At 29.8% G+C, this 12,806-nt stretch overlaps 1 protein-coding gene across 1 annotated transcript; it reads left to right on the top strand.

The window, feature by feature from the left end:
* Window positions 1-3: 3 nt before the first annotated feature.
* On the top strand, window positions 4-4,348 carry LOC103845488. Its single transcript, XM_009122361.3, is given in 11 exon segments — window positions 4-201; window positions 545-595; window positions 971-1,093; window positions 1,727-2,248; window positions 2,369-2,829; window positions 2,904-3,003; window positions 3,128-3,149; window positions 3,152-3,189; window positions 3,296-3,385; window positions 3,472-3,570; window positions 3,868-4,348. Coding segments are annotated over 11 exon segments (2,043 nt in total). The 3' UTR covers window positions 4,207-4,348.
* Window positions 4,349-12,806: the final 8,458 nt, after the last annotated feature.

Here is a 12,806-nt window from a genome sequence, read left to right as displayed (position 1 = left end):
TCAATGTCTCGTTCTTCTTCTATTAACCTTCTTCATTACCATTACCTCCCTTCAGGGCACAACCAATCTTCCTCCCGGTTCTGCCTCACTGCTCCATCTTCATATCGGTGGTCTAGTCCCGAGGACGACTGCTCCATCTTAGCCATGCCCACCACAACTCTCCCTCGCTCTATCTCTCCCTTCAATGTCCCTCATAGTGTTGTGAGTTTTATTTTGTTGTGATTCTTGTTTATTATCATTTTAAAGTTCAAATTAATGAATTGTTTGCATACAACTCGAACTATAGATATCTATTATTTAAAAAAAAAATCAGTGGCTAGCATAAACATATATATATATATATATATATATATATATATATATATCCGAGTTAATTATGGTGAAACCTCGAATTTATATAACCAGTCATAAACCTCAACACATATTCTGATCATCAGTTGTTTCTGCATGATTCCTTGTCATATGAAAAGTATTATGAATAAATTTTTGTATGTTCTCGCTTAGTGGATTATTATTTACTCTTGTAAAATTTTGGTGTGTATAGAGGACAAAAAAGCCAAATGGGCAGCAGAAAAAGGAAGAAATAGAGAAAGAGGTATGGGAATCAATTTTAAAGCAGTTTGCATATTTATGCTTATATCTAGGCAAACACCAAGGGATGTTGTTATAAATCTACATACTAATATATACATATATCAAGGTATTGTAGGTGCCCAATTACGTTTCCGATTCAATATTATCTTTGAAATTGTTTCATGAAATATACTGTCCCATGAATGGCACTATATATGATCAAAAATAAGCAGACAAAAAGTTGATAAGTTGTGGTATTTCTACATTTACAAAATAAACTTCCCTGGCAATTTAACGCTTTATCATTTGTTTAAAAGCACAAAGTTTTTCACATAATTTCAGGTAATATTATGGTAACTACTAATTAGTTAGAAAATGTATTAATTTATAATGTTAGGTGTGGATGTTAAGGGAGATGCTAGATGAAGAAGAAAAGACTCGTGAGATACTGGAGAGAGTCCAAAAACATGAACATCCTTCTTCTTCTTCCGTTACTCTTCCTGCTTCTCTCCCTCCTAAGGTACCTACTTTTAATACATGTTTCTCCATATATACCTGTGTATATTAATATACTTGTGGCAGAGCAAGTAATGTTTTCCAAGTTTGGATAGAGTAAAAAAGCAGCAAAACCATAATATGTGATGATGATTATAAACTATCATACACGTATTTTTGGTAACGTTGCTTTTAAACCAAGCCTCAGGTCAACCATATAATTATTAATTAAAATTTTGCGAATCAAACAAAATAGTTAGATCCGCTTTCTGGACAAAAGGCATGATAAATAATAAACCGAGTTCAGGCATCCTCGATTAGAAAATAATGTTTCAAATAAACCATATATTCAATCGCTATTAAGTATTAAGAATATATATGCTGTGAGGTTTAAATATCTAAAATACATATTTTCCTAGTTTTTTAGTAATTGATGTCTTGAGTATTTTGATATTCCTAATTAATTAACATATTAACTATATTTTAAAAAAAAACTTCTAATATTTGAGTAAATAATATATATATCAAACTTGTAAAGAAATAATTTATTATCATTTCTGAAGTAGTAACTATCATTTGTTATGAAAAGGAAAAAACTATTAACGTTTTGTTAGCAGCAGAGCATTCAAACAAGTTACCTTACACTATTATAATGCAGATGAAGGAACTGATAACGGAACTATCGCTAGTGGAAGGGGAAATCTCAAGACTAGAGATTCAAATAAGCCATCTCCAGATAAATCTCAAGCAAGAACAAGATGAAACTTTGAGACAAGCAACAACAAGTTCATCAAGAAGAGCGTGGCAAGCTAATGAGAGTTACAATAATGATGATATAACCTCTCATCAAACTCCTGAATTACCAAAATACCCTAATTTCCCACCTCCAAGCCCTATAGTGAACAAAGGCATGATGAAGAATGAAAACAACAACAGCAGATCTCCCACTAGTCATCATCAAGAGAATGCCACATTTGAGACAAGGACATTGCATTTCATCAACAAAGCCATAAAAGGTGATTACACGACCCAAAGCTTCCACAAATCTAACGAGAAAGTTGGATTAGTCGAGAAGGAAAATCATCGGTCTAAGTTGCAAGAGAATACTAATACGAAGAAGGTGATTAGGACGATGAAATCGCCTTCGCCCCTACGTGAACCTAGATACTCCTCTCCGAAGGTGTGTTTTATATATATTTTTTAATTCATGCTTCAGTGACCAACAAAAAAAAAAATTCATGCTTCATTTAGTTCGTTTAATTTACTCTTACTATATGCTTAATATGATGTGTTATTGCAGCCTAATAAGGATCGTGTAGCACTTGATACATCACTAGACCTCCCACCAAAATCTCTATCTAGCACAATTTTAATGGAAGATGGACAAAACATACAGAAGTGGCACCCAAACAAGCTCGCCGAGGACATCATGAAGTGTCTCAATTTTATCTACGTTCGTCTCCTTAGAACCACAAGAGTCATGGAGCTAGAGAAATCGGGTCCTGTCTCGAGATCCGCTCATTTCTCTTTAAGCTCAAAAAGCTTTAGGGTGGACAACACAGCATCCGGTTTGTCTAAATCCGTGAATCTTGTGTCTTATAAAGAATCAAGACAACAAGATCCCTATGGAATATTTGATGTAGAAGCATCTTTGGCTAGAGACATTGGTCCGTACAAAAATCTAGTCATCTTCACTTCGAGTTCTATGGATTCCAAGTGCATTTCGAGCTCTAGCTCAGTTTCTTTGATCCGGAAACTCAGGTACAATTCGAAAAAACTTGGCCACTACTTTTTTTCTTATATAGGCTAAATTTATAGCTATGAACCAAATGCAGGGTGTTGATGAACAATCTCGAGACAGTGGATTTGAGAGTGTTGAGCCATCAGCAAAAGCTAGCGTTTTGGATCAACATGTTCAATGCGTGTATTATGCATGTAATATGCTCTACTTCGATATTCTTATTGATTACAAGAGACTTGATAGTTTCTTCTTTTTAAATACAAATCAACGTCCATATTTATGTATATACGTATTCTAATTGCTTCCACGTATGACCAGGGATACTTACAACATGGAGTTCCAAAACAACTGAGAAATTACAATCTCTTGTTTACAATAAGGTATGTTTTTCTTTTTACCCTTCTAAAATAAACACTAGATGAACCAACTCCAAATTACTCATACGTACCTATTAAAATTCTGCAATAACCGAAGTACAAACTATAGGCTACAATAAATGTTGGAGGCAAAAATATAAGTGCTAATACCATAGAGCATTTTATTCTACGGAAGCCTGCAAACTCTACCATGAGTAAGGTATATGTAAAATTTCAATAATCATCTTCAATTTATCCGACTAATCTTAAGAATTCGCTAATTAGTACATGCATATATAATCATAGGATCGCGAAGAAAGGATCATTCGTAAACTATACCGCGTAGAAACAACGGAACCTAACATCATATTTGCTCTCTCATGCGGAACTCGATCCTCTCCTGCGGTAAGTTATACTTTAAAAAAAAAGTTATACTTCTCACTTTTGTTAAAGCAATCTGCTACAATGAACCTTTTAATGTCTATACTTGAATTAATTTATAAGGTTAATTAGCATTCTTAGTATCATTAGAGCAGTGTTGTATTTTTTATGTTCACTACTTCAAGCACTTGATAGATAAAATAGAGATCTGTAAAAAAAAAAAAAAAAATAGAGATCTGTTATATATAAACTGTACATTATCATTTTAAAGTTTTAGATTATCACTATTAATGGTTATTTAATTTTGTAACAATAATGAAGGTGAGGATATACACCGGAGATGGAGTGGCAACAGAGCTAGAGAAATCTAAAATGGAGTATCTGCAAGCCTCGGTGGTGGTTACGGAGGCTAAACGAGTAATCTTGTCGGAGCTTCTGGTGAAACACGCAGCCGATTTCGTGGATGCAAGGGCAGATAACAGCTGCGGAGAGATGGGATCTCTAGTAAAATGGGTTTGCAACCAATTACCAACCTCTGGTTCCTTAAGAAAATCAATGGTGGATTGTTTAAAGAATCAAAACTCCAAGGCTTCTTCTTCATCTCTGGTGGTTGAGAAGATCCATTATGATTTTGAGTTTCAGTATCTTTTAGCCATTTAAGATATAGTAACTTTTTTATTCGTCCTTTTTGGAAATCTTTTGTTTTTAAATAAAAAATATCAAAGTTTGTACTACATTTTTATAAGGTATTGTTACACTGACATGTATTGCCTGATCATGATCCTTTTACATCTTTTCTCAACATCATGGATTATGACAACATACATTACATCTTGTCACCTTCACTTCTTTCTATGGATTTCAAGTTTACTAGAAATATAAAAGGACGATAGGAATATGAGCCGGGTTCATCAATAACGTAACATAGCACAATATTGCATGACAGTAAGACACCTTCGGGACCAGGTGAAGCTGCGGAAACATTCCAAACAGGAAGGTGTATACGAAAACACCGTACCACCAAACAGTGGTGAAACCGTGAAAGGACATATATCAGATCGTGCTGCATAAATTAATCTTCAACATTTTTTGGTTCTTTTAATTCCCATAACGTCTGGCCAACCTGTGAGAACATGGTGACTATTGTTGCTCATATATATAGGTTTTCATTTCCGTAGAGACGAAGTACAAGAGGAACAACGCTTGGATAAACTTTAGTCTTTAATTAAATTGTAGCTCGAAATAGATAGTTTCTGTGTGTTGTTTTTTTTAAAATGGTTTTTGAGATTTAAATTATTATGATGTTTTAGATTTTATTGATTAATGATTTTCATGGTTTGATCATGACCATCTTGAGACTTGAATAGTAAGACTGATACGAGATCTAGATCTTGATCCGCGCAACTGTGCGATGTTTGTTTTCTATTTTATATAGGTAGATATTTATTTTAGATTATTAATAATATATATTTTTAAAAATTAATCATATATTTAAATATTTATATAACTATTTCAGATACAATAATTTAATGATTTAATAATTTATATGTTGTAGTTAATCAATTGTTTAAACAACCATATATTTTTTGCTTCTTATTATATATTTATCTTATTGTATTTGCATTTAATTATTAAACAAGTTAATATATGCACGAAACAACATATTTGAAAATGATTTTGTATTTAATTTATGCTAAATTCGGACCTACCTTTCAAAGCTGGTTTCTTTTTAGCAATATGTTTTTTTACTTTTATTTTAAAATAATATATTATTGTATATAGAAAAATCTTAATTTTATACATGTATTATATAGTTTACTAATATTAAGTCGTTATGTCATCATATTATATTTTTAACATGAATATTTTACATTTATGAAAAGTAAAATTTATAAATTTATCAATTTAATATAACTTTATCATTTTAGTTCAATATAATAATTTTGTTTTAACATGATTGATGATGATTATAAAATATGATAGAATATTTCATTTTATAAACGATAATTGAATATATATTAATGCATAATAATAGTTCATCTCTAATTATAAATTAGTGAAAATATTTACATAAACTTTCTGAAAATTAAAATATCGTTAAAATAATTATCAATAGATTTGTTAGAATACTTTTATTATTATTATTTTTTAAATGAAAATATATCATAATTAAAATAGTTACAAATAATTTATATTATTAGTTTTAATAAAATACAAGTAAATTTTTATACATGTACTATATAGTTTGATAATGTTAACCCGGCTTACCAACATATTATATTTTTGAACATAAATATTTATGTTGGTAAGATGGGTTAATATTATCAAACTATATAATACATGTAGAAACATTTACATGTATTTAGCTCAATATACTATTTTTTAATAAGATTGATTATGATTATATAATAGATAAAAAAAATAGGATATAATTTTTATTTTTATTTTATAAATGATAAGTTATATATTAATGTATAATAATAATTTAAACTAATTACAAAATTAATGTAAATATTTATATTTAATTTTTGAAAATTAAGATCTTGTTAAAATCTTTTCAAACAGATTTGTTAGATTTTTCAAAATATATATTTTTATATTTAAAATGAAAAATCATCAAAAGATATTAAGATTAAAGTAACCCAAAGATTTTATGTGATATTAGTTTTAATAAAATACATAAAAATTTTAAAAGATGTTTCAAATTAAAAAATCTTACATGAATGAAGTTATGACTTCTATTTTAATAGAATATATTTGGTAAAACTATTCAAGTTATGGACTGAAAACGAATAATGTTACAAATGAAAACTGATAATTTGATCCCTTGCACCTTTCTCTATATTCTTATAATTTGTCTAAAACTGAATTAAAAAGTTACGGCAAAATAAACTAAAAGAATTTAGGAACTATTTATGTAAATGGTTTGCCAACTGGAATTTGTATTATACCAATTTTTATTAAACAATAAGTAAAAAAATTTGGTAAATTTTTATTTAACGGGACAATCATAATTACTTCTTCTTTCTTTTTTGCTGAATGAGTATATTTATGCAGATTTGAATTTAGACACAAAATAATATTTATAAATTATTAAGCCACATGGCATGTTCAAACAATCTTTATATATTAAAACAGAAGTCATGACTTCTTTTCATGTGTGATTTTTTTAGTTTGGACCCTTCCTAGAAAATATCATATTTTACATAAGTTCATTATTATATTTTTTAATATATTTATCTTTTTATTTAAAATACAAATGAATATATTTAAAATGTTATAACAAAATCTTTTTAAAATCTTCTTAAAATCTTTTTAAATTTACTTTCAAAAATTAGTTAGTTTTAATTTAAATTATCATAAAATATAGTTAGAAATTAAAATTGAATATAGTTTTGGTTTATAAACGAAAATTTAAATAAAATGAAATTAATTAATTTCACAAATACATTTACTAATAATTTTTAAAGATTTTGTTAGAAATAACTATTTATTTTAATTTTAATTTTTTCAAATTTTGTTTTTCTAATAAAATAAAAATCATGATTTTTTGATGAGTGATATTTTTATTTGGACCATCATTTAAATTTTATATTAAATGGATATCACTAATGCTAATATACATAATATTTTTAACTACTTTCATCATAATATCTTTTAATAATAAGATCTTAATTGTCATAAATTGAATATAAATATTTTCAACTAATTTTGTAATTAGTAATGAAATGTTACTAAAAGAATAAAATTATATCTTATTTTATCAATTTTATAATAATACCAATCATTTTAAAAGAAAAATGCTATATTGAACAAAATATGATAAAATTATTTTAAATTGATAAGTTAACATATTTTATTTTCATAAATATAAAATATTTATGCTAAAAATATAATATGTTGGTAGAACGGGTTAATATTAGTAAACTATATAATACATGTATAAAAATTTAACTTATCTTAAATTTTTTAATATACAGTAATTTATTATATAAAATTAATAAACATTAAAAAAATTACTAAAAAAATCTAGCGATTTGAATTACAGATCATGATTATAATAAATTAAATACAAAATTATTTTCATATATGTTGTTTCATGCATTAAATCTGGGAGGATCAAAGGTGCAAGTTTTTGGATTTGTTCAGGAGCGTCTAAATAGCAGAGTAAATGGTTGGACTTTTAAGTTTTTCACCAGAGGGGGTAAGGAAGTGATTATAAAATCTGTGGTTACAGCCTTACCAAACAATGTGATGTCATGCTTTCGAATTCCCAAAACGGTAATGAAGAAATTAGTTAGTGCTGTAGCACAATTCTGGTGGAGTCCAGAGGGTAACAAGAGAGGTATGCATTGGAAATCATGGGACAAAATGTGTAGCTCTAAGGACGATGGAGGTTTGGGATTCAAAGATCTCACAGATTTTAATACATCTATGCTTGGGAAACAATTTTGGAGATTAATGGACAAACCGAATACTTTATTTTCTCGTGTATTCAAAGGGAGATATTTCAGGAATGCTTCACCCCTGGAACCCATTAGATCATACTCGTCATCTTATGGGTGGCGTAGTATTGTCTCTGCTAGATCTCTGGTTAGCAAAGGACTAATCAAAAGGGTGGGAACAAGATCATCTATATCAGTATGGAATGATCCTTGGCTTCCATCCACTCGCCCGAGACCAGTAAATAAAAATCAACACAATCTTTACCCGGACCTAACAGTGGATGCTCTCATCGATGGAACATCACGATCATGGAACCTACAGGTTATTCGGGCTCTAGTGGATCCGCAAGATGTGAAAATTATTCAAAGTATTCCTATCAGTAGATCTCATCTAGAAGACCGGAATGGATGGCATTTTACAAACAATGGCAAATACACGGTTAAATCTGGCTATGAAGTGGAACGAGTATATCCGGATAGAGAAATAATGCCACCCCAGTTTGGCCCTTCGATAACACCTTTGAAGGCGTTTTGTTGGAAGTTACGCTGCCCACCCAAGTTGAAACATTTTTTATGGCAACTATTGACGGGATGTATAGCGGTTAAGAAAAATTTGAGGTCAAGAGGAATGCAAGGAGATACTGTTTGTGACCGATGTGGTGCTCCCGAGGAATCAGCTAATCATGTGTTTTTTGAATGTCCACCGGCAGTTCAGGTCTGGGCACTTTCACGGATCCCGATGAATCCAGATATTTTTCCCACTCAATCTTTGTTTACCAATATGGATCATTTATTTTGGAGAGTTTCTCCTGAAATGGAGGATCATTCATTTGCTTGGATTCTCTGGTATACATGGAAAGGTAGAAACAACAAAGTTTTTAGCAATTTGGATATGGACCCGAGAGATACTCTCAAACTGGCAGAAACGGAATCGTTACTTTGGGTGGAAGCACAAAATTCTCAGACTCAAGACATGGAACGCACCCAAATTCATGTATCTTCGATAATAACGAGTATACCAGGTAGATCGTGTTTTACAGACGGATCTTGGAAAAATGAGGAGAGTTTTTCAGGACAAGGATGGTATAGTACCCTGGAAGGCTACGATGGACTAATGGGAGCAAGGAACACGAGAGCGAGTCAGTCGCCACTACACTCAGAGATAGAGGCCCTTATATGGGCAATGGAATGTATGAGGAATCTTAGACAAGCATGGGTTACTTTTGCAACGGATAGTGCTCAATTGGTGAAGATGGTGTCGGAACCAGAAGAGTGGCCAGCCTTTGTAAGCTATTTGGAAGACATAAAAGTTTTAAAGAGGAGTTTCAATAGCTCAGATATCATTCATATACCACGGACACAGAACTCAAAGGCGGACAGTCTCGCACGCAGTGCAAGAAAGCAACCGTCGTTTGTCGTCCATATGGATGCAGAGCTACCGGAATGGTTCGCAGAGTCTACATGAATCTGCTTTGTTTGCTGACAAAAAAAAATAATAATAATAATTTAGTTTAGTAATCAAACACAAATTCAATAAAACAAATATATAATAAGCAACATATATATGTGATGATTTTAATTTACAGCATGAAAACTATAAAATTATTATATTTGGCATAATTATATAAACATTTAAATATGTGAGTAACATTAAAAATATATAATAATTATGTAAAAAAATATAAATATCTATATATATAAATGTGAATATATACCCGCACGGTTGTGCGGGTGGAAATCTAGTTCATAATTAAATGTTGATCTTGACCAGTTTTTGCTAATAATAACATTCTAAAAATAAAATATTGTATTTTTGCTAAACAATTGATTTCGTGCTTTGTTATCCAAAATATATATTATATAGGTTGCTTGTTGACCAAATCGTCTATCTTTGAATTCAAACTATGTGTTAGTTAATATTCTTCACTAACATTATGTCATCATTTGAATAAAAAGGATGTTAATACACAACTAGATCTCGACCCGCGCAACCGCGCGGATGTTTATTTCCATTTTAATTTATATAAGATATTTTGTTTACAATTTTAAATTGGTATATATTATAATATATATAATGTGTGTCTATCAATTTTTAAAACATAATAATTTAACCATATATGTTTTTTTATTGAATAGGTTGTTTTAAACTTTCACATACGTCAGTTTTTTTATTATGTTTTTTGGATTGTTATTTCATTATTGAACTCTTAATTTTATATAAAGATTGGTAAATATTGTTTTATTGTTACCTCAAAAGATATTGTAATATTTTACAAATTTAAAAAGTTTTATAATTTAATTTTTACATTCATATATTATCGAGTATACTTGTTCTCCATCAAATAGATTGTTTCAAAATTCACATGTGTTTGTTTGTTCTTATATATTATGTTTTGTTTGATGGATTAGTATTTTATTATTGAATAAAAAATAGAAATAGAATTTGGAAAATATTAAAATATTATTATCTCCAAATATAATCAAACTTTTCACAAAATAAGAAACTTAGCAAAAATTAAACTTAAAGCTTCATGTATAGATTTTATAAAGAATATAATTATTCATTTAATTATATTTTTAAATGAATTATCTGATTTTAAAAGTTAAGATTGTAAAGAGTTAAATATTATACATATGGGTCAAGTAGTCTTTAAAATATAAATCTAATGGGTCAAGTATTCTTTAAATTCAATTATTCAAAGTCCAAAGTGAGATTAATGTTTTGTAAGCCCAAAATGATCAGTTAACAGATTTTTCTCCGGGAAAAAAACGTGTCTCTCTACCTAACCATTTTCTTTGGTTTATGTCTTCTCTTTAACCTAGACATGATCCTAACTACGATCCTCGAGCTATTTGATCGACTAAATCCGTCTCTCAGACACCATCCTCTCTTGACTCCCGACCAAGATCAAGTAAGCATGTCTATTTATAACGGTTTTAGTTTCGGTTATTTTAGTTCACCTCTGTTTATTTTTTCAATTGATTTAATCTATCAAATATGTGTAGACGGAGATCGGTACTGTTTCGAAGGAGATATGAAAACCTCAGCGGAAGAATATATGGAGCTCTACCCTAATATAATTTAATATGCAATTCCGATCAGTACCTGAAAACAGAGGTGAATTATTTTCTTTTTGAAACTCCTATTCTTTTATAATATGAATAAATAAGATCAGTTTATATTACCCCTGTGAATTCTCTTTCAATTCGTTTTTTTTTTCCTGTTATCTGATGAATTTAGAATCAAATCGTATATATTGAACACTTGCTGAAACTCTGGTCAAAAGAATTTGAACAATTCTCGATTGAGCTTGACTATTAATACACAGGTTACATGGAAACTGATATCAATGACAAAGGAACTTAATCATAGGTGTTTTTATCAACGTCTGACAAAGAAACCAGACTCAATGACAAAGGAACTTAACCATAGGACAATATTATGTTCACTTTTTAGTTTTGTGTTATTTAGTGCCAAAGAACATGACGTTTGACAGTTACTGATAGTTTGATGGACAACTAAATGCTCTTTTATTTGCTCGCAGGAAAGTTTAATCTGATGGATACCTGAAGAAATGGTAATGGAGCTTACCACAACCAAAAATCATTAAAAGACGCCTAACTCCATTCACTATAAGTGCAGGTAAAGTATAAAAATTGACTTATTGAGAGTGTTATGGTTTCTTAAGCTCTGTTTTTGTAATCTCTGCAGAGAATCAGCTTGAAGATGACTGATATGGAAGATCTCTGCAGAGGAGCTGTTAAATGATCTTGAGATCAAGAATCAGAGCTCGTACATGGGTTAGGCGTCTCAAACAGTATAGGTAAGTTCTGTATCATCTATAAATTAGTTACAAAGTTCAATGATTGACTTCAAAATTTATTCTCTTAACAGTTTTAAATTACAAACAGGCTCCAAGGAAAGCCAAGGAATTATATTGTGAGGAAGATCGTGAGGAATGATAAGCCCAGCTAACCAAGATGAATCCAAGCAAGAAATCTAGAAAAACCGTATCTATTGAGATATTTTGCTTCTATATATTTGCAGGTGGATCTACTATAAAACGAACAGTAGGTGGATCTCCCCATTATTACGCGAGTCAAGATAATTTTGAGATATTTTGCTTCTATATATTTAGATCTACTATAAAACGAACGGTAGGTGGATCTCCCCATTATTACGCGAGTCAAGATAATTTCATTAAAAGATTGGAAGGGTATGTGGTTATGTTATATGACATTCTAGTAATAGGTCCAATAAGTCCAATTTTTAAAAAATCACACATGAAAAGAAGTTGTGACTTCTCTTTTAATAGATAAGATGATTTATATACATTTACACTAATTAAAATCATACTCCCTTCGTAAATAAAACATTGATGTTCTAGCTTTTTTGGTATACAGAAGATTGATATTTTAGAATATAATTAATGTATTTATTTTTGAAACTAAAATATAAAATAAAACGTAAAATTATAAATGATTAAACTTTATTGATAAAACTAAAAAGTAATAACCAAAAGAGAGTTTTTTTTATAATATGTTGCATGTAAAATGATCACGTCCGGTATTTTTCTTTTGTTTTTCACGTCCGGTATTTAAACCAACCATCTACATTTATTTTTGTTTTTTTCTGTAACTTCAAATCGAGATCTGCATAGCTATAAGATAAGAGTTTTTTTTTTTTTTTTTAGTACTAAGATAAGATAAGAGTTCGATTCATAGTTGGAATCATTGAACGTTAAAACACCGTTAGTAGACCATTGTTTTGTTCTTCGCTTTTTATCGCTTTGGTTTTTATTTTCTACTAGACGA

This window comes from Brassica rapa, chromosome A10, assembly GCF_000309985.2.
Source record: "Brassica rapa cultivar Chiifu-401-42 chromosome A10, CAAS_Brap_v3.01, whole genome shotgun sequence".
In the NCBI taxonomy this organism is placed as follows: domain Eukaryota; kingdom Viridiplantae; phylum Streptophyta; class Magnoliopsida; order Brassicales; family Brassicaceae; genus Brassica; species Brassica rapa.
The sequence above is the reverse complement of the archived record's forward strand: the minus strand, read 5'-3'. Positions and strand labels throughout refer to the sequence as shown.